General features: G+C 47.9%; 1 protein-coding gene across 1 annotated transcript in view; it reads right to left on the bottom strand.

Annotated features, from left to right (window-relative positions):
* RIN3 (Ras and Rab interactor 3) overlaps positions 1-23,386 on the bottom strand; it is a 132,694-nt gene that overhangs the window by 85,110 nt on the left and 24,198 nt on the right. Inside the window, exon 2 of the mRNA XM_018066144.1 lies at positions 6,894-7,101. Within this exon, the coding sequence (XP_017921633.1) occupies positions 6,894-7,101 (208 nt within the window). The remainder of the gene's footprint in view (positions 1-6,893; positions 7,102-23,386) is intronic.

The following is a 23,386-nucleotide window of genomic DNA, read 5'->3' as shown; positions in this document are numbered from 1 at the left end:
GGCAACACAGCAGACCTGCTGGCTGTGTCTTCTTCCCTGGTCCTAGCACCCTGAAGGGGAGAAAAGCAGCTTTGCTGATGCTTTTGCCAAACTAATATTGAATGGAATTGGTATCCTTGGCTCACAGTAGAGGAAGATGCCTTGAATGTGGCTGGTCCATATCAAAACTCGGGTTACTGCAACTCTTGCTAAACAAAAAGCAATCTTACAAGAGGTTTCATTCATTAAAAGACCACCTTGAGGTCTAGAAGCAATGACACTCCAATAGCAACACTGAGTACCCAGATCTTAGTTTCCAGTATTATTCTCCGATGAGAAATGGCTGAGCCTAGAACTAGGGCAAGGAATATATGAGTCTGGAGCATCTTTTAGTGTAAGAAAGTGAGGAAGTGCTCCAAACAAACAAATAAGTAAAACACACACAAAATGATGGGAGTTCATCAAAGGGACACAGGAAGCAACTGAAAGAGCTCCCGGTGGCCAAAGCTGAAACAATTTGAGCAACAAAGTAATTATAATAGTATGAGGCTACATTGGACCTCCCTGGTGGCTCAGTGGTAAAGAATCCACCTGCCAATGCAGGAGATGCAGGTTTGATCTGGGTCGGGAAGATCCGCTGGAGCCCTGGAGAAGGAAATGGCAATCCCCTCCAGTATTCTTGCTTGGAAATCCCATGGACAGAGGAGCCTGGTGGGCCACAGTCCACAGGGCTGCAGAAGAGATGGACGTGACTTAGCAACTAAACAACAATGACAACGCTGAGTTGAAACTCAAAGCATAAAATAAGTATCTGTGAGTCCATACTGATAAAGCAACTGATTGAATAAATGAATAAATGAAGGAGAAGAGACAAATCCTTTGTGCAGAAGAATTTCAAATAATTTACATAGATGCTCTACTCTCAGGGAGAGGGAGCACAAGTCCCCACTCCCTGAGTGTGGGCTGTGTAGAGTGACTTCCTTCCAAAGAGGAAGGTGTGGAAGGGGCAGGGGAAGGAGTAACTTTACGGTGGAACCTGACAGGTGATCAAGGTCAACATCCACAGTGACGTCATGCTGACAATACGTACCTTAGTCACAGTGGGATGAGAATGGCACTTTGGCTCTGGGATCTTTCTCCTTCAAACCCATACCCCCGTCTAAGTGAAAGTGAAAGTGAAGTTGCTCAGTCGTGTCCGACTCTCTGTGACCCCATGGACTGTAGCCCACCAGGCTCCTCTGTCCAGGCAAGATACTGGAGTGGGTTGCCATGCCCTTCTCCAGGGGACCTTCCCAACCCAGGGATCGGACCCAGGGATCGAACCTGGGTCTCCCGCACTGCAGGCAGACACTTTACCGTCTGAGCCAGCAGGGAATCCCTGTCTAACCATCAGACAAATCACAGGTAAGGGACAGTCTACAAAACGCCTGACCAGTACTCCTCAAAGCTGTCAAGATCGTCAAAAACAAAGAAAGTCTGAGAAACATGCAGCCAAGAGGAACCTAAGGAGACTTGTGAGTATATATGATGTGGTGCCCCGGAGGGGATCCTGGAAACACAAAATGACATTAGGTAAAAACCAGGAAATCTGAATAGAACGTGGGTGCTAGTTAATACTAATGTAGCAATACTGGTTCATTAACTGTGACAAGTGTACCAGACTTATGTTAGATGTTAACAGTGGGGGAAACTGGGTGAGAAGCACATAAGGGAACTATCTGTACTATCTTGGCAACGTCTTTGTAAACGGAAGACTTCTAAAATAAAACTAGAAGAAAAAACACCCCACCCTTTGGGTGCAGAATGAATAAAGGTGGCTTTTGACTGCCTTGCTCTGAGTCCATGCAAATCAAAAATGGGCCAATATGTTCCCAGCACCTTATCAGAGAAGCAGGCTACAGGAGATGGGGAGGGATTGGGCGGGGGTGGTTGGGTAGGGATGTTGTCAAGGTTATACAGATAACTGGGACAAAGGGGCGGGATCTCCAGTCTCCTGACCACTGGCCCCAGACAGTGACAGAGGAAGCACTGTCCCACCTCAGTGTCATGAAGGCGTGGGGCCGTGTGATCTCTGAGGACCCTCTGAACTCTCACAGCCTGGTGGCTATTCAGTGTCTGTAATCTTTAAAAACTATGAAGCCATTGCACTGATGGAAATTCAGACAGTTCCCTGAGAGTGATACTATACAGCAAAGGGCCTTCCCAGCATCCCTGCAGATCATACCGTGCAGACTCTGCACTTTCTAGCTGTGTGACCTCAGGCAAGTGACTTAACTTCTCTGTGCCTTCACTTTCTTATCTGGAAATGGAAATGCCAATTACATCGACCAGAAAGAAGTCACTGTGAGAATCCAATCAGTTCAGTTCAGTCGCTCAGTCATGTTCGACTCTTTGCGACCCCATGAACTGCAGCACGCCAGGCCTCCCTGTCCATCACCAATTCCCGGAGTTCACTCAGACTCATGTCCATCGAGTCAGTGATGCCATCCAGCCATCTCATCCTCGGTCGTCCCCTTCTCCTCCTGCCCCCAATCCCTCCCAGCATCAGAGTCTTTTCCAATGAGTCAACTCTTCGCATGAGGTGGCCAAAGGACTGGAGTTTCAGCTTCAGCATCATTCCTTCCAAAGAAATCCCAGGGCTGATCTCCTTCAGAATGGACTGGTTGGATCTCCTTGCAGTCCAAGGGACTCTCAAGAGTCTTCTCCAACACCACAGTTCAAAAGCATCAATTCTTCAGTGCTCAGCTTTCTTCACAGTCCAACTCTCACATCCATACACGACCACTGGAAAAGCCATAGCCTTGACTAGACCTTTGTTGGCAAAGTAATGTCTCTGCTTTTCAATATGCTATCTAGGTTGGTCATAACTTTTCTTCCAAGGAGTAAGCAATAAGATCATGCAAAGAACACTGGGTAAAAGTGGGACACGTCTGTATCAGAGCATGAGCCTTAGGGCTTTGCTTTCTGCTTGAAAATACAGAAGCTCACAGGGAGGAGTAGTGGGGAGGGCAGAAAAGTGAACAGAAGGCGTCTTCTCCAGTTCTGTGGTCTTCAGGGCTGCCCCAATCCCTGTGGCCATGGAGGGGGCAGTAGGGGGCAGAAGTGGGAAGGCCTCCGGCTCCCAACCTGTGGTCTTAACAGTACCCTGTGGTCTCACTCCTAGGATCAGATTCAAGGCTCTAGACACAGGGCTCAGCATCTGCCTCCTCCAGGAAGTCTGCCTGGATCAGCCCACCTGGACATGTTCCCTCCCTCTTCCAGGTCCCTCGCTGTCCTACCTTTCACACAACACTCAGACATCTCCTCCCCATGCCATCTCATTCATATCCATGCATAGAACTCGCCCTCCCAGAAACTCTGAGAAAACAGTGGTAAGATCACAGTTTACCCATCTGCATATGTGTTTAAGATCATAGTTTACCCATCTGCATATGTGTTTAAGATCATAGTTTACCCATTTTCGTACATGTCTTATACCCACACCCATCTGGTATCGGTTGACCTCAGAAAGTCACTTCTTTTTCTTTTCTGCTACTAACTTTCACCCTTGTGAGGGGTGTGCTCTGGCTTAGCTAGGACTGGGGTCAAATCTCAGCCCTGTAACTCACTACCTGTGTGACCCTGGACAGGTGACTTCACTCCCAGTGGCAGATGCTGCTGGGAACAGCCAGATTGGCATCTCTTTGCCCACTGGCTATTTCTGACCAGAGTCAGAGCTTCTCATACTGAGAGCAGAAGGGAGGTACTGGAACATGAACCATCACCCCCACTGCCTGGAACCAACGGCTCTCAGGAGGTGGTCAATAACACCAGCTCCCTCAGCCCTCGGGGTGGAATGACCTTGAGACATGTGTTCTGCCCTGGCTCCCAAAGTGCCCCAGGAGAAGCCAGCCTCATGTGCCCCCGGGGTAACCAGCATGAACGTGAAAGTGAAAGTCACTCAGTCATGTCTGACTCTTTGTGACCGCATGGACTATACAGTCCATGGAATTCTCCAGGCCAGAATACTGGAGTGGGTAGCCTTTCCCTTCCCCAGGGGATCTTCCTAATCCAGGGATTGAACCCAGGTCTCCCGCATTGCAGGCAGATTCTTTACCAGCTGAGCCACAAGGGAAGCCCTTTATTAGGGTTAGGGTTGATTTTATTATCTGTCTCCACTTTCTTGTCTTATTTCCCCCACTTGTGGTCACTAGGGTCACCTCCCAAATAAACCACTTGCAATCAAATCCTCAGCTTGGGAAGCCTTTGAGGTTTTGCCTTTGGGAAGCACAACAAGGGCGCTCCCCCTCCAGCCTCAGTTTCATTATCTATAAAACGAGGATCATGGCAGAGTCCACCTCACAGGATTGCTGTGAGGATTCAATGAGACGACAATCATACTATACTGTACTTGGTACAGGGCCTGACATTAATAAGCATGCTCCACACAGACCACTACTATTGTTTTGAGTAGGGTTTATTGCAAACTTTTTGAGGATTGAACCATTTGCTGAGGTGGGCATGACTTACACCCAATGCAGTTCGCCTTCGGACGGGTCCTCACTCTCTGCTCCACCTCTATCTACACACAGGCCTGGACACACTTCTCCTGATGACCCAGAAAGGTCCAGAAAACAGCCACCCTCAGCATTGCAACCTTACACTTGGGCCTGTTTTTCAGCTGCATCCTCCCCTCAGATTCTAATAGAAGAGTGGACAACCAACCAGGCCTGCAGCCTGGGAATGCTGACCGGAACACCTGCTGGTGTGAGTCTCCAATTTTACTTTCTATGAGTTTCATCATCTGCTCTGAAGCCTTCAGTCAGTTCAAAACGGAAAGCCTTTAGGTGGGGGAGGAATGAAACAACAGATCTAGTTTCCTGAGGACTACAGTCTCCCTGCCTGCCCCCTCTAACCCTCTCCCAGGCTGACCTGGTGCTGTGGTGGGGCTGGGCAGGTCCACAGGCTGGCGGTGGCCTCCCTTTGCTCCCTCGGGATTCTGCTTGGTCTTCAGGCCTCTCTGGTACCCACTCACTACGGCAGGGGCCTCTGTGGGACTTTACTAGAGGCCCCAAGTTGTTGTTGCTGTTCTTGTTCAGTCATTAAGTCGTGTCCAACTCTTTGTGACTCATGGACTGCAGCATGCCAGGCTCCCCTGTCCTTCCCGATCTCCTGGACTTTGCTCAATTTCATGTCCATTGAGTCGGTGACGCTATCTAACCATCTTATCCTCTGCCACTGTCTTCTCCATAAGTTCCAGTAATTCCAAAGTTCAGGTACAATTGCCAAGTTGATGGATTTTTATCCAGTCCATGGTAAATGAGTCCACTATCCACCTGAGTCTCCTGTGTTTAGGAGCTTGGACTATTCCCCAGAGAGTAGCGATGCATACCACCCTGAAGGTGAGACCAGCACAAATGGCTGAAAGATGTGATTCTATCTGTGTCAAATAAAACCTGTACATGGGAGCTCCCCAGCCACCTGGGTTCAAATGCCAGCTCGGGCACTGGCTCACTGTGTCCACCTGGGGACACTCAACTGCATGGTATCTCAGTTACTTTATCTGTAAAATGGGCATAATAGTAACATCTATCTCAGAGGGCTGTTGTGAGGATAACCTGCACTGGAGAACTTAGACTGTGCCCAGAATATAGTAAGTGCTTGGCGAATGGCTTCCTTGGAGGCCCAGATGGTAAAGAATCCGCCTGCAATGCAGGAGACCTGAGTTCGATCCCTGGGTTGGGAAGATCCCCTGGAGAAGGGCATGGCAACCCACTCCAGTATTCTTGCCTGGATAATCCCATGGACAGAGGAGCCTGGCGGGTTACAGTCCATGGGGTCGCAAAGAGTTGGACACGACTGAACAACTAACCCTTTCACCCTTTGGGGAATGCTAGCTATTACAGATGTGGGGGTCTGAACACAAGATCAACAGGACACACACGTTCAGCAGAAATGACTTCTGGATGCAGACCAGTGGCTGTCAGAGGCCAGGGAAAGAAGGAATAGGGAGTAACTGCTTAATGGATATGGGGCTTTATCTTGGGGCAGTGAAATATTTTGGAACTAGATAGAAGTGCTGCTTGCATAACCTTGTGCACATACTAAATCGCTCACTTGAAAAAAGCTAATTTTATGTTACGTGAATTTCACCTCAATTTTAAAAAGCCCTGAACAAAAAAAGACTTCTGGGTAGTAGGTAGGTGGAAAAAGAGTAGGTGGCAAAGACCTTTATCAGACACTTTACTTCTTACTTTATCATTTCTGTCCAACTTGATATTTTTTTTTTACTATATATATATATGTATATCACTTTTAAAATTAAATTTAAAAAATTTAAAGGAAGTAGCATGTATGGGGGTGGTGGAGAGTGGGTGGGATTTGATGAGCTCTGACTCATGTTTTATTATGTACCTATCTATCTTCCTCTGTAATGTTTGTACCGTGGGGAGGAAAATACTATTAATGGCCCCATTTCAAAGAGAAAAGTGAGGTTCAGAAAATTTAAGCCATTTCCCAACTCACAGAGCCTGACTCAAAACCAAAAAAAAAAAAAAAACCACTCAGACAAGAGAAACCTTTCGATTATATTCCACAGCCCCTCATCCTCACATGTAAAATGATTTCTTGGGTTCCTCAGGCTCTGATATTCTCTAGTCCCTGGATGCCTGGCTGAGTTCTCGAAGTGCCAGTCCTGCTTGGGACACCCAAGTGCTCAGACACATCCCGCTAGCCACGCTGCCCAAGGCTCCGCAGCGGGACACCTGCTCTCCAAGGCAGAAACCAGACGGCCCAACAGTCCCTCAATCCTGAGTTCTGGTTGAAATGCTGATAAGCCTAAGAAGAGAGCAAATGGGCGGCCATCTAGAAGGCAGCTACTTCCATACAGCTGTACCCGCCCACCAGCCACAAGGTGGAGAGACCACCCCACTCACCCCGGCTGCCTCCCGGTGTAGGATCCTGGCCGCCTCCGCCCGGCCCAGACCCAGTTGCAGCCACACCGGGCACGTCTTGACGAGTTTCTCCAGGACGCTGATGTCCCGGTGAGGAAGGCAGTTTTTCGGAGTGCCTGGCAGGCCGGGCCCCACTCCATCTTCCTTCTCCTCTTCCTGTCTTTCTCCTTTGCCAACATCTGGAATAGGACTGCGAACAGAATAGAATGATCAGTGCATCCTGACGCAGGTCCAGAGAGGACTTGACAACAAATGGGGATTCAATTCTTATTGGATTGAATAAATCATGCTTGCTTATTCAGCATCTGCATAGCCAGGGCCTTTGGGGGAGTTAAAAAATGGACATGATCTTCACCTTAAGGCACTTAACATAAGTAAGACATACACAGACACAACCAGCTGCAGCACAAGATCAGACTAAATATAGCAGGAGGACAGGGCAATGGAAGGAGCCAATTCCAACCCAGGGAGGGTTCATGGAAACAATGGCATTTGAGCAGAGACCTGAAGAGAATTTAAAAAAACAACAACTTCCTAACCGAAGTGTAATTTACACACAGTAAAATGCACTAGTCTTTAATATACAATTAGACAAACTTTGACATATGTCTGCACCCAAGTAACCATCACTCAGATCAAGACAGAGTTGTGCTGACCAGTATGATAGCCACTAGTCATATCAACGCTTAAGAGTCAGCCGTCTGAACTGAGACACACCGGAAGTGTAAAATACACACAGGACTTCAAAAACTTGGTATTAAAAAAAAAGACCACAAAATAGTCCATTAATAATATTTTACATTGATTGTGTATTGAAATGATCATTTTCGGACATACTGAGATAGAACATTATTAAAATTAATTTCACCTCTTTCTTTTTCCTTTTTTTCTGGTAGTGTGACTACCAGAAAATGTAAAACTACATAAGGTGCTTGCATTGTATTTTGGTTAGATATGCTGATACAGACATTTCCAGGTTTCCCTGTCTCTCTCCCAGTCAATCCCCAGGATGAGGATGTAACAGGTCAGGGTCCCTGGGAAAGGAAGAACATCACAGGCCTGAGAAATGGCAGGACAAGTAGAGGACCGGCCCAAGAGATTCCAGACTCTCCACAACACACTTCCTCCACCCGACCCCCTACACACACACGCATGTGAGTTTGATTCCAGGAAAGGGGGAACAGCATCTTGGGGCCTCAAATTCTGAGTCGGGGGTGGGGTGGGGTAGGGGCTGTGTGGTCTGTTTGCCTGCTACCTGAGGAACAAAATCTCTCAGGGTATCTGCAGGGGTGAAAACCTTTTTCACTGTGGTTGCTGTTTTTGTTTGTTTTTAAGCTGTGCCCTGACCAGGGATCAAACCCGTGCCCGCTTCAGTAGAAGCATGGAGTCCTAACCACCAGACCACCAGGGACTTCCCATGGGTGAAAACCTTAGTCAGATAGAAAAGGGTAGTTATAAAACCAGGAAGATGCAGCTGGTGCCTTTCCTTTGTCTTGTATCCCTGAGATGCTGCCTAAGGGCAGCAGAGATCAGGTCGGCATCTGCTGTTAAGGAGCTGCCTGGGGGTGGGGTAGGATGAGGCCAGGATGAGCCCTGCTAGAAGCACAGAAAAGTGGAACCATTTGCTGAGGTCAGAGGAGGTGGGGGACCCAGGAGTCCTGATGAGGGAACAGCATTCCCTAGAGGGGAGGGCGGGGGTCCTGGTGGTTCTCTGGGTGGTGGGGAGGCTGGGAAGGTGAGGTTAAACAGGTCCAGTTGTGTTGGATTTTGCAGAGACCAGACTAGAAAGATAAATATAGCGAGAGATCCAGCAAAGTCAGTGTACTAAAAATTCCCTCTTCTGATGCTCCTCACTCCTAAATCCTTCTAGAAGCCCGCCCTCCCTCCCTGGAAGCTGCGTGTGTCGGGGGTTCTTATGAATTTCTCCTCTGGGTCCACACAACAGTGTGCCAGGTCACCAGGCCAACAGTAGTGTCCAGACAGCTGCGGGCGTCATGGGGCTGGGAGGGGCAGCTGGGGGGCATCTACAGGCTGTGGAACTGGGTCTCATTTAGAGTTTGAGAGCAGGGCGGCCCAGCTCATATGGACATGACCTCTTCCCAGGGCCCGAAGTATGGTCCACATCTCCTCTGGCAAAGCAGTAAAGACAGCGGAGGCCAGAATCACCCAGAAATACACATTCTTGGTCTTCTAGGTTCTTCTAGCCTTCCTTGGAAGCACAAAAATATCTTCTGGCACCAAAAGGCTTTATAATCATCCTAAAATCTTCTTGCTTGGCCCCAGGCTTCCTCTCAGAGGCCAGTTAGGACTCTAACAGCCACCGGAGTGACAGCAATTGGCTCCCATTTCCTCTCTGCCACTAACTAGGCTTAGGTTGCTTAGTGAAATCTGTGAGAACATCTGTTCCCTCTTAGGGCTTCAGTTTCTGCATCTGTACAAAGGGGAGAAGTGGCCTAGAAGACTCCTCTTTTTGCCAGGTGGCCTAGGTAGGACCCGGACTTTCTGGACAAGGGTCCCCATTTTCTCTTGTGGAACCAAGATCAAACAAACTTTGAAAAAAATGAGAAAGTTCACCTTGAATTCATTTATACTATGAATATTTTCTGAGGGCCTGAAAGCACCAGATGTTGTTCCAGGCATGGGGTTAGAGCAGAGAACAAAATAGCTTAAAAAGGAGAAAAACCCCTCATCTCTGGGAGAGAAGTCAGGCCACAGACAAGGTGAAGGGGTGCCCTGGGGTGTTAGATGGTGCTGAGCACCAGCCAGGCAAGCAAAGGGCTGGGGTCAGGGGAGCCCTCACTGAAAAGACTGAGTAACATCTGGATGCAGACAGCTGAGGAAAAGATTCCAGACTCGGGCAGCAAAGGCCTCGAGCAGCAGGCTTGAGTTGCCTGGTCCAGGAGGAACCATGAGGAAGCTTGGGGGTGGCAGGAGGTAGAAGGGTGAGGGTGGGAGAAGGTGGGGTCAGGGACCACAGTGGGGTGGGGGGGCGGTGTGTGTGTCTCTCTAAGGATTCTGGATCTACTGGGAGAGTCGCCTCTAAATCCACATAAGTAAGCACCTTCCCTGGGCTTCCGGCTAGCAACTTGCTCTCACCAGTCCCTGGGTTTTCTTGGCAAGAAGAAATGGACTGGTTAAGATGTGGTGGGGCCTGGCTGGCCTCTGCGCCCACAGACATGAACCCAATCCCCTATCCCCAGCCCCCAGCAGTCCCACCTGCCTCTTGAGGTACAGCCTGCTGCTTTCACGGTGACCAAGTAGAAACTCTGCCCCAGGCTCCAGCAAAGGGACTGTGTCCTCTCTCCTTCTGTGATCATGTCCCTGCCCCGCTCTAAAACTCTCAATGGCTCCCACTGCCGGAAGAGTCCAATCCAGTCCCTGATACTGAAGGCATTTCCATTGGGAGCCCCTAGCCCTCAGAAGGAGGCTGCTGTCCACCACCCCTGCAAAACCTGCACATCCCCACTCGACACTCTTGCTCCAGCTATTCTGTCCACCTGCAGTGCCTTCAGATTCTCTGTGACTTCCTCTCAACAGGTAGGCAAACATTCATTAGACTGGACACAGAAAGCAAGAACCAGAAAGGAAAAGACGGAAAGTTAGTCATGTCAACATTGAAACTTGTGCCCATGGAAACACCTCATAAAGAAAATGAAGACTCAAAAAAAAAAAAAAAAAAAAAACCAAAACCACCCTGAAGACTCAAACTACAGGCTAGGAGCAAATATTTGCAAAGCATGTATCTAATAGAGATCACACAAATTAATTTTTTAAAGGGGCTTTGAGGATGCTTCAAAGAAGAAGACATGGCCAGGAAGCAGGTAAAAAGTGCTTGACATCATTAGTCATTAAGGAAATGCAAATTAAAACCACAATAAGATACCACGGCACAACCACTGGGCTAAAATTAAAAAGACTGATAACATCACATGATGGCAAGGATAGGAAGTAAACAGAAAGCTCATGCTTTATTGGTGAGAATGCAAATTGGTATGACCACTATGAAAAAAGGCAGTCTTTTCAAATCAACTTTCATATACACCTGCCCCATGGCTGAGCCATTCCATTCATAGATATGTACCCAAAAGAAAGGCAAAAGTATGCCCATGAAAAGACCTCTCCTTGAGTGTTCATATCAGCTTTATTCATAATAGCCCCACACTGGTCCAGAAATTCATCAATCAGAATCAACAGACAAGTGGTACCTTACACAGTGGAAAAATATTCAACAACAAACAGGAACCACTGGTACACACAATCCCATGTATAAACCTCAAAAACACTGCTGAGAGAAAGGAGCCAGATGCCAAAAAATACATATGATATGTATCCATTTATTTGAAGTTCAGCTGATACACTTAGCTAAGTATATTTACATTTTATTATATGCAAATTTTACACCAAAACAGTAAAAAAGAACCATAAAGAAATACTGAACTCTAGTTAGTGATATACGTGCTAAATATTCTGGGGTGTCCAGAACTTTAAAATGCAGAAGAAAAAATAAGGTGGAGAGACAGAGGAATAAACAAAAACATCAAGGGTAAGTGCTTACTCCAAAATTATTTTGACTCTTCTGTATGTCTAGTATATTTTTTATAACAAACCACTGGGGATAAAGTTTTCCCATCCTTCAGGGCCCATTCATTAGAAGGCTGCCTGATGCACTACAAGCCCTAGGTTAGGATCCAGGCTGTGTGATCTCTGGCTAGATCCTTTACTTCTCTGGGCTTCCGTTTATTCACTTGTATAAAAATACTTCATAGGATAGTTGTGAAAATTTGATGGGACATTTGTCAAAAACTTGGCAGAGTGCACATAATTCAGGAAATGCTAGCTACTGCTTCTCTTTTCAGCTTGCTAATTGGAATTCTTATTTCCCTCTTCTCACTATAGTTCTCCCACATTGCAGCCTTGATTGTAGGACTCAGCACATTTAGAGTGGGGTACACCTTTGTGTATTGTACTCATCTTGTACCCAAGTCAATCCCAGTCCAAGTTCAAGTGCTAGGGAACCACGGCTTGACATGAACAAAAAAGCCAATTTGGGGGCACAGAAACAAATAACTTGGAGGATCCCTTTTGTAACTTGAGCTCAGCTTCTTCCGGTGGAAAGACAAATAAGACCTAGGGTTACTGCAGAAACCTTCCAGAGATGAGCACTGAAGGGGCTACGCGTGGCCACTCAGACTAAACACTCCAGAGGCCAAAGGCTCTTAAGATGCTGCTTTCCAGGAATTGTCCAAGTTGTTCAGTGTTCTCCTTCCCCTCTGGGTGGGCAAGGGTGGAAGCAACAAGGGTTTGCTCAGGGCCCTCTAAGTGGTGGCTTGGCAGGATCGGAGGCTGGGAGTGGAAACTCTAAGTTTCAAAGGCTGCAGCAAGGACTGTAAGTTAGCGAAGGAGCAACTGAGCCTGGGGGAGGTTTGGGCCTTGCACCAGGTCACAGGAGCAGCAGAGCCCTGGAGGGACAGAGTGGCAGGGACACCTGCTCTGACCAGGCCAAGGAAGGGTAATGGGGCCAGGAAGACGCTCCCTACCCCCTGAGTCCCTGATGACCTTGAGCCTCAGGTCACTTGAGCTCTCTGGATGCCCACTTGTGACTATTAAACACTGGAACTGATGCTGGAGCGCCAGGCTGGACTGTCGGGCTCAAGCAGGATGGCAGAGGTGCGAACGCCCTGAGCCAGCATCGCGCAGGCTGCTGCAGAGCCATGATCACAGTCATTAAACAGCTTGGCCACACCAGCTCTGACTTTGAGGGACCATCACTGAGCCCGCACCACAGCCAATATGTCATCTGCTGGCACAGTCAACCACCCCAGCTCCCACACCCTCCTGCTCACCAGCCAAGCTCCAGCCGAGGGCCCTGCGAAGGCAGCCACCAGAACCCCGAGTAATGAATGGCACTGTTAGCACAAAATAATGAGCCCAGACACTTCAGGGCAATTCCACGGGAAAGAGAAATCATTCCATGACTTGTTTCCCTTCTGCTTGCACAGGAGAAATATAGAGAACGGCTCTAATCAGCAGTCCTAACAGCCTTTCAATTCAAGGGGTGGGCTGTCCGAGGACACCCAGGCTGCCCCACCCAGGTGCAGGGTGGCCAGACACCAGGAAAAACCCTTGCCTTGGGCCACAGGGACCAGGCCTGGGCTCGGCATCCTGGCTTATTTGGGCACCTTCTCACCAGTTCCCACAGGAAGGAGGGACTTGGCATGGTGTGTCCACTCTGGCATGCTGCCTGCATTTAGTCATGGGCCTACTAAACCTTGGTGAGGAGAAAGGAAAGCCCTGCTCTGGGGTGGAGAGGCCACCCGAGGGGCCCACCTGGGTGTGGGGTCAGCTAAGAGTGCAGACCCCTGGCTGGATGCTGCCTGTCTGGGAGAAGGCCCCTTAGTTCCCAGCTCACGAGGACGCTGGCCTTGGGCTGCCTGTGTGGGCCCCGGGGGAAGCAGCTCAGCAAGTTCCAATGACGCATCACTGGAAGAACTAAGGCCCCCTTGTGCAGACTTGGCCGGAACTCGGGGGGTGGCGGGGGAGTGTGGGATGGAAGGGGAGGACTGGGAAAAGGCCAGTTCCGTCCCACCCACAGTCCTGACCAGGCCCCTGCTCCAGGACCAAGTGAGTCTATTGAGAGAAACCTGGTCCCAGTAGTCAGTGTCATGAGATGGCCCGATCACTCTGTACAGGGGTTGAGTACATGAAGACATGGAGGGGCCAGGGTGGGAGGGGCGGGCCCTGGAAATGCCAGTCAGGGCAGCAACGTGCCTGCTCATCCTCAATAGCCCATGGCACACAGTCATCCTCACGCCTACTGGAGAGGGCAGCACTGTGTCCCCCAAAGAGACAGATCCAAATTCTAGCACCCAGACCCTGTGAATGTGACCTCACTTGGAAAAAGGATCTTTGTAAATGTAATTAAGGATGACATCATTCTGGATTTAGTGTTAGTCGCTCAGTCGTGTCTGACTCCTTGCAAATTCATGGACTGTACCCTGCCAGGCTCCTCTGTCCATGGGATTCTCTAGGTAAGAATACTGGAGAGGGTTGCCATTCTCTTCTCCAGGGGATCTTCCCAACCCAGGAATCAAACCCAGCTTTGCTGCATTGCAGGCAGATTCTTTACTGTCTGAGCCACTAGGGAAGCTCTATGGATTTAGGGTGGACCCTAAATTCAGTGAGAGGTGTTCTCATAGAAAGACAGAGAGGAATCCTCTGGCTTCGGTGGTTAGGGCTCTGAGCTTCCACTGCAGGAGGCAGGGGTTCTTAGTTTAGGGAACTAAGATCCCACATGCACAGACACAGAGATATAAGAAAATCACATGAAGGCAGGCAAGAAAGTAGAGTTAGGAGTTTTGAACACCAAGGACTGACGGCTACCACCAGAGGCTACAGAGAGGCATGGCCCTATTCTCTCAAAGCTTCCAGACAGAACCAGCCCTGCTGACCCCTTGGTCTTGAACTTCTGGCCTCCAGAACCATGAGAAAATAAATTTCTATTGTTAATAGCTCCAAGGTTCATGATGACTTGCTGCTGCAGCTCTTGGAAAGTAACATATCTACCTGACGGTCTCATGTAAAGATGAGGACACTGAGGCGCAGAAAGGTTAAACAGCTCATCCAAGGTTGTGCACGTGTGTTCCGTCATGTCTGACTCTTTGCAACACTTTGGACTGTAGCCCGCCAGGCTCCTCTGTCCATGGGGGTTTTTCAGGCAAGAATATTGGAGTGGGTTGCCATTTCCAATCCAGGGGATCTTCCCCACCCAGGGATCAAACCCGAGGTTCCTGGGCCTCCTGCAGCTCCTGCATTGCAGGTGGATTCTTTGCTTGCTGAGCCATCAGGGAAGCCCAAGGTCACACAGCCTCTAAGTGGCAGAGCTGGGCTTCATATCTGGACAATCTGAACCCAGAGTCTGGGCTACTCACCTCTACACTATTCTAGTTCTTGAAGAAACTTTGAAAATTTCCCATGTGTATGTATCCTTATAGTACTTGGCAAAGAAAGTGCTCATTAAAGTTTGTTGACCCATTCGGAATTTATATAAACACAGAGACAGAGAAATATAAACATACACAGAAATAATGTCCTGAAGGCTCTGTATGACATCAGTAAGAGCTGTTATTTCTGAGAAGTGCATGCAGGGGGGTTGTTTCAAATTTTTATGCCAATTATGCATTACTTCTATGATTAAAATCACCTTAAATCAATGTGTAGAAATACACCGGTTTGTCACATAAATGCATGCAGGGTAGAGAGCTGGTGGCTTTGGGATCTCCTGAGCTGGCCTGGTGATCATTTCACACACTGCAAAGCCAGCTCCGCACTGACTCGCTAAGAGGTCTATTTGCCTAACCACACTCACCTCCAGTCTCCTCTTCTGTGAAATGGGGAGTAAGTATACCAGGCAGAGAGCGTTTCCCTCGGGAGTAGAGAGGATCAGATGCGCACACTGTGCGCTATTATCCCGAGAGTGATTGAGAGCGAACTTCTAAGAGCCGTAATTAAATTGCCTGGTGGGGCTCCCATGCCCAAGCTGAGCTTCCAGAAGTCCAAAGCCTCCCTCCTTTTGAAGTGGCAGCTATTTCTCGAGCTAGGGCAAAACTGTCCAGAGGCCCCAGGGGTGTTTTCCTCGTGCCTGATCCTGGAGAACCAGCTGAGCCTTGACACTCCCAGGGGAGGGGAGGGGCAGTCACTCATGGCTGTGCCCACCCACCTTCTCACTACGATTAGTGGTGGTCATTTCACATTCCACATAGCCCCAAGGTGAAAACTAAGACTCAAGCAGTTTCAGGCCCAGCCCTGCCACATCTGGCTGTGTGACCCAGGGTGAGATTTTTCACCTCTGTGGGCCTCAGTTTTCTCATCTGTGCAATGGAGCTGGTAATCCCTGCCACGTGTGCATGAAGCAGCATCTGGCACACAAGAACACCTTGAATATGTCACTACTCTAGCTGGCCTAACCACACATGCGGTCCTGCCCTGTTTCTCCTACGAATGCCAACATGAGAAATGACCTGAGATAGGGGAGAACCCATTGTTCAGCCCCCTGAATGCCACCAGCACACCAAGGAGGAAAAGCACCCCCATGAGAACAAAAACAATTGCACCTGCTCTGAAAGACTGTCAAAATCTAAAAGAGGGGTGCTGTAGCCAGGCCCCAGCAGCCCCACTCCCAGGACACACACAGGCATAAGGAGACAATTGATAATGGAAGCACCTATAATGAAAGAAAATGGGAACAACCAATGTCCATCCATGAGAAAATGATCAATAAGTTGTGATTCTTCCACCCTGGACTACCGCACAGCTGCTAAAAGTTAGGAACCAGTTGCTATTGGGTGAAATCTCAAAATCCTGTCAGTTGCATTGATGTTAATTTCCTGATATTGATCCTTGTGCTGAGGTTATGTAAGAGAATGTCCATGTTTGGGAAATATTCACAGACATATGTGCAGGTAAAGAAGCACAATGTCTGCAACTTACTCTCACAAGTTCAGAAAAAGTGAAGAGGAAACCAACAGATGTGATAAAATATTCATAATTGGTAAATCTGACTGAAGACTGTACAGGAATTCACTGTACTACTCCAGTAACTTTTCTGGGAGTCTGAAGTTATTTTAAAAGAAAAAGTTAAGAAGCTTTAAAATCAAACAAACCAAAATCCCAATGTTGAATGAAATAAGCAAACTACAGCAGGAATGAAAACACTTATATAAAGTGTAAAAGTGTACACAACAGTTCTATGTTTTTTTGTAAATACACAGGCACACCAAATCCAGGACAATGGTGGCCTCTGAAGAGCTGGAAGAAAATGGGATCTGGGAACTGTGTGAAGGAGGCTTTGGCCAGTTCTGCAATGATTTATTTATTTTAAAAATGTCAGAAACATGCACCTTCTCCCCAGGTCCTCCAGAACTTGCCACAAGCCCAGGCATTGCGGGGGGGGGGGGGTCTTAGGATGTTACTGCGTCCAAACTCGCTCTGCTTGCCGCACGACAGGCCAATGAATCAAGGTGCTGAGACAAGGAATATGCCTTTAATCAGAAAGCCGGCTGACCGAGAAGATGGCAGACTAATGTCTCAAAATAACCATTTGTCGGGGTCTGGATGCCAGCTTCTTTTATAGAACCAGAGAGAGAAGGGGTGAGGAACTAAAGTCAAAAGGCAGAATAGAGAGGGAGAAGCAGTGAGGAAGTGAAGTATTAATACAAAGGGCCATCAGTCTTACAAAACATCTCCCGGAATGGTCAGCCTGTGGAAGGGGTGTGTTAATCTCTTCTTTTCTGCAGCCATTCACAAGTGGGCAGGGTCAGATTATCTTCCTAATAGCTGAACAGAGGCTAACAGTTAGTCCAATAATTGAGTTTGCCTGGTGACTCAGATGGTAAAGAATCTGCCTGCAATGCAGGAGATGGGGTTCCGTCCCTGGATTGGGGAAGATCCCCTGGAGAAGGGAATGGCAGCCCACTCCAGTATTCTTACCTGGAAAATTCCATGGACAGAGGAGCCTGGCAGGCTACAGTCCATAGAGTCGCAAAGATTCAGACACAACTGAGTGACTTACACACATACAGTCCAACAGTCAGGCAGAGGGGCAGGGTCCCCCGAGGCAGGCCATCATGTATTGTTATAATGGTGGCGCTAGGGGTGAAGACCCCGCCTGCCAGTGCAGAAGACTCGGGTTTGATCCTTGGGTTGGGAAGATTCCCTTGAGGAGGGCGTGGCAACCCACTCCAGTATTCCTGCCTGGAGAATCCCATGGACAGAGGAGCCTGGCGGGCTACAGTCCGCGGGGTCGCAAAGAGTTGGACATGACTGAAGCGACTGAGCATGCACATAACAGCAGCAATGAAAAGCAAGTTGAAGAAACAGTTCCAGCACGGAGTCAGACCTGGTTCTTCTCTGCAACAAGAACACCTAAGCCTGTCCCTTCTGCCAGGCCAGTTCCTCCGGGATGACTCCCATCGTTTGTTTTTCTTGGCATTTTTAAGACCGTTCTGGAGCCCGAGGGCCTGTGTTGAAAGGTAATCAAGATGAGTCCATCCAAAGAATCAGGCCCTGGGGGACTTTAAGGAAAATCTTCTGACAGCTGCGACAGCAGAGCAGAAGCCAGAGAAGGTCACTGGGACTGTGTCTCCACACTGTGGCAGCTACAAGACTTAGGCCAAGGAGCAGCAGCTGATGCCAGAGTGAGAGACAGCTTGGAGTTCTGACTACAGGAAGATGCCAGCAGGAACATGCAAGACTGGCTGCAGGTATCTGGAGCTGGGAGAACTCCTTCTGAGGCCCCAGTGCTATGAACAAACACCCACCCTGGGCTCAGTGTCCCCCAGTGTAAACAGGGAGCCTAGGCCACTGATGAAATTAAAATTCATATTTTAGGGCAAGATGAGAAAATTTAAAATAATTCTATTTATTTTTGGCTGTGCTGGGTCATCGTTGTTGTACGGGGTTTTTTGCATCGTTGTTGCACGGCGAATGGGGGCCACTGTCTATTAACAGTTGTGACGCAGTGGCTTCTCGTCGTGGAGCACAGGCCCTAGGGCACAGGCTCTGGAGTTGTGGCACGGGGGCTTAGCAGTTGTGGCAAACGGGGTTAGTTGCTCTGAGGCATGTGGGATCTTTCCAGACCAGGGATCAAAGTCATGCCCCCAGCACTGTCAGGCAGATTCTTTACCAGTGAGCCACCAGGGAAGCCCGAGAAGAGAACATTTAAACATAAATTTTTTCCTTGCTGGTTTGGGCCTCCTCCTTCCCCTTTAGTGCATGTTGTGCAACCTCATTAAGCAAACCTTCCTAGGTGACAACATTCCTTCTTTAATCTTGTAAGGGGCCACGAGGGGCCACCCAAGACCCGCTACACACTTTGTAGTGTAGATCTGGACTGTGTAACCTGTCAATGACTTGAGTGTGGCCCTTTCTCAAAAACTGACATACCTGGGCTCTGACCTCTAAAAGAGTGGAACAATTCTCAGAGCTTTCTGAAAGACAGCCTCCTGGATGATAATGCTCAGGTCGGCTCAAATAAAAATTTTCATTTCCTTCTAGATCAACTATTTTTTTAAAAGATGTATTTATTTCTGGCTGCCCTGGGTCTTCGTCGCTGCATGAGGTCCTTCTCCAGTAGCAGCAAGTAGGATCTACTCTTTGTTGCAGCGTTCAGGCTTCTCACTGAGCACAGGCTCCGGGCATGTGGGCTCAGTAGTTGTGGTGTATGGGTTTAGCTGTCCTGCAGCACGTGGACCAGGGATTGGACCCGAGTCCCCTGCACTGGCAGGTGGATTCTTTACTGCTGAGCCACCAGGGAAGCCCCTAGATCAATTATTGATTAATTCTTTCATCTACACCACTTGCCTCAGAGGTCATGGGACAGGGTAAGGAAGAACTCAGTCACAGTGGACACTTAAGTGGTAACTCCTAGATGAGATGAAGAGCTCAGGCCGTTCGTGGAAGAAGTTAAGGCTCATCAGATCCTGGGACAGGGCAGGGAAGGCGAACCCGTTGGTTAAGGAGGAGAATCTGGGGACTTTGGGGGTGGATGAGCATGAAACTAAGCCCCCCCGGGAACTGAGTTGCCCCCCTGAGTTTATGATTAACCTCTCTATCCAAAACTTGATTCCTTTTCTTGGCCCGCCCCTGTTCACCTCAGGATTGAGGTTTATCGAAGAAATGGGGGAACTGAAACTAAGTAGGACACTTTGGGGCCTTCCCGGGTACAAAAGCCCCTTATTGTGCCCTGTTTCTTATTTGTAGAAAAAGGCTTTGGTCTCCTAGGCCTTCCCTGAGTTCCAAAGAGTGGACTTAAGCAGTCAGTAATTAGGGAAGCGAGGGAATGCAGAAACAAAGGGAAAGCAGTCCATCAAGAAAAGCAGTTCAGTGATTAAAAAAAGTGTCCTAGTCCCTCCTTAAGGGATACGCAGAACAATCTGATGCATATCTTTGAGTTGTTCTGCAGAAACTAAGATCAGCCACCCAGGTAAAGGATGGTCCCTACATGGCTGACATAAGCACAGAGACTCCAGACTGGCTGGAACCAGGTTGATGATGAAGATTCCCAAAACATCACCCTGTTGCCTCACCACCAACCAATCAGAAGTCCCTGAGCTGCTGTTCTCACCCCCAATACTGCCTTAGAAACCTCTCCCTGAAAGCCACTTGGAACTTGGGGTCTTCCTTTTGAGCACTAACTGCTCATGCTGTTTGCTTGCCACCTGCAGTAAATGCTGTACTTTCCTTCACTACAACCGGGTGTCAGTAGATCGACTTCGCTGCACGTGGGTGAGTGGACCCATGTTCTGCTGAGTAACAAGCACTCCAAAAGACCTGTTGGAGCAGTTGGCTTGGATCAGTGATGTGCTATTAAGCACCTGTCCACAACAACAACAAAAGTCCTGATGTATAGTGAATGAGGATTGCCATGGCTGTAAGTATTCCCACCATTGCTAATAAGAAGTTATCGATGATTTAACAACTAGCTTAAAATTTCTGAATATTGAACAAGACTTTGTAAGCCTATCAGCTGTCCTCTACCTCAGAGGTTCCCCTAACACTGGGAACTCTCTGTACCATCCCAATACGTAGCTGTATCTGTCTGGAGACCTCTGATGACAGGGAGCTCACTACCTCACTGGGCAAGTCATTCTGAGAAGCAGTCCTCTGTTTCCATTGGGATGAAATCTGTTCCTCTGAATCCTTCCTCTTGTTTCTTTTTCTACCCCTTATAAGGCCACTGGGACAACACGCCCCATCCCCACGCAGCCCTTCAACTATGTGGAGAAGGCCAGCCCAACTCCTACCCTGATCCTCTAAGGTCATCTCTTTTCCAGGTTGATCAGCCTGCCTCTCCTTGTGGCACCCACAGGTAACACCATGTGGTGCCCACAGGTAACATTTACCTTTTCCCCTGTGTCTGACACTGAGCCACACATTGGTTTACACACACTGTCTCCATGACTTTGCATACGGAGTGCTTTGCTTTCTAGTAATATTTTAAGGTGTACACTGAGATAGTGTTTAGTACAATCACAGAATCATGCAAATATCACTGCAATTCATTTTAGGATATCTTCACCATCCCAACAAGGGATGCTGTCCTCATTAACTGTCATTCCCCATTTACTCCTAATGCCCCAGCTGGTGTCAACCACTAATCCATCTTCTGTCTTTATAGGTTTGCCTTCTGATATTCCCCATACGGAATCATACAGTGTGTGGTCTTTTATGTTTGGTTTCTTTCACTTGGCATAATGTTTTTAAGGTTCACCTGGGCTTCCCTGGTGGCTCAGACAGTAAAGAATCTGCCTGCAATGCAGGAAACCCAGGTTCGATCCCTGATCAGGAAGCTCCACTGGAGAAGGGTATGGCACCCCACTCCAGTAATCCTGCCTGGAGAAGTCCATGGACAGAAGAGCCTGGTGGGCTACAGTCCATGGGGTGGCAAAGAGTCGGACACGACTGAGCCACCAACACTTTCACTTTCACACTGTCACGACTTACATCATGCATCAGTCCTCCCTTTCTTTTTAAAAATTTTATTCATTTATTTTTGGCTGTGCTGGGTCTTTGCTGCTGTGCGGGCTTTTCTCCCGTTGCAGCTGGTGGGAGCTACTCTCTAGTCGTGGTGTGAGGGCTTCTTTTGTTGTGGAGCATGGGTTCTAGGCCATGTGGGCTCAGCAGCTGCAGCTCCTGGGCTCTGGAGCACAGGCTCAGTAATTGTGGCACAAAGGCTTAATTGCTCCACGGCATGTGGGATCTTCTCGGCCCAAGAATCAAACCCACGTCTCTTGGATTGGCAAGTGGATTCTTTACGAATCCACCATCTTTCTGGCCGCCGGGGAAGCTCCAGTGCTTCATTTCTTTTTAGTGCCAAATAGTATTCCATTGTATGGATATACCGCATTGTACGGACATACCGCATTGTACGGACATACCGCACTGTACTTGTCCCATTAGTTGATGGATATTTGGGTTGATCCACTCTTGGGCCTTTACGAATAACACCACTGATATTCATGTATGAGTTTCTGTATAGACATTGTTTTCAATTCTCTTGGGTATATACTTAAGACTAGAATTGCTGGGTCATATGGTAACTCTGTCTACGGCCATATCACCCTGAATGCGCCCGATCTCATTTGATCTTGGAAGCTAAGCAGGGTCGGGCCTGGTTAGCACTTGGATGGGAGAACTCCTGGGAATACTAGGTGCTGTTGGCTTGGTCCTCCCTGGTGGCCCAGTCAGTAAAGAATCCACCTGCAGTGTGGGAGACCTGGGTTCGATCCCTGGGCTGCAAAGAGTCGCTCGACTTTCACAGTAACTCTATATTTAGCATGTGAAGAACTGCCAGACTGTTTTTTCCAAAATGGCTAAAGAATTTACATCCCACTGACAGGCGGGGTCCCAATTTCTCCACATTCTTATCAACACTTGTTATTATCATTTTGAAATATTTATTATTTATTTATTTATTTGGCTGCATTGGATCTTAGCTGTGGCATGTGGGATCTTCGCTCTTCGCTGAGGCATGTAGGATCTTTAGTGGCAGTGTGAGAACTCTCAGTTGTGGCATACGGGATCTAGTTTCCTGACCAGTGATTGAACCCAGGGCCCCTGCATTGGGAGCGCAGAGTCTTAGCCATTGGGCCACCAGGGAAGTCCCGTTATTAGCTATCTTTATTGTTATAGCCATCTTAGTGGGTATAAAGTTGTATTTCATTGTGTTTTTTTCTTCCAGTTTTCCTGCAATATAACTGACATACATCATTGTATAAGTGTAAGGTGTACAGCATAATGATCTGGCTAACTCACATCATGAGACGATCATCACAAAAGTTCAGTGAATGTCTCATTGTGATTTTGACTTACATTTCTCTGATGTAAAACTACACTGAGAATCTTAATGATTGACGATTTGTAGATATTCTCTAGAAAAATGTTTTTTTTTCAGATTCTTTGCCTGTTTTAGAATTAGATTATCTTTTTATTATTGAGTTGTAAGTTCTTTATATATCCTATGCTTAAGTGCCTTATAAGGTGTTCGATTTGCAAATATTTTCTCCCATTCTATGGGTTGTCTTTTAATTTTCCTGATGAAAAGATGAAGGTGTCGTTTGAAACACGAAAGTTTTTAATTTTGGTGAGATCCAATTTACCTATTTTCTCTTTGGTTGCTTGTACTTTCTGTGTCATAGCTAAGAAACCAACATCAAATTCAAGATCATAAAGATTTACCCCTGTTTTCTTCTGAGACCTTTTACACTTAGGTCTTTGTTCCATTTTGAATTAATTTTTGCATATGATGAGATAGGGTCCAACCTCCTCCTTTTGCATTTGGAGATGCTTTTGAACTGTGGTGTTGGAGAAGGCTCTTGAGAGTCCCTTGAACTGCAAGGAGATCCAACCAGTCCATTCTGAAGGAGATCAGCCCTGGGTGTTCTTTGGAAGGACTGATGCTAAAGCTGAAACTCCAGTAC

The sequence above is a fragment of the Capra hircus genome, chromosome 21, assembly GCF_001704415.2.
Source record: "Capra hircus breed San Clemente chromosome 21, ASM170441v1, whole genome shotgun sequence".
NCBI classification, from domain to species: Eukaryota; Metazoa; Chordata; class Mammalia; order Artiodactyla; family Bovidae; genus Capra; species Capra hircus.
Note: the sequence above shows the minus strand (reverse complement) of the source record. Positions and strands in the feature narration are given on the sequence as shown.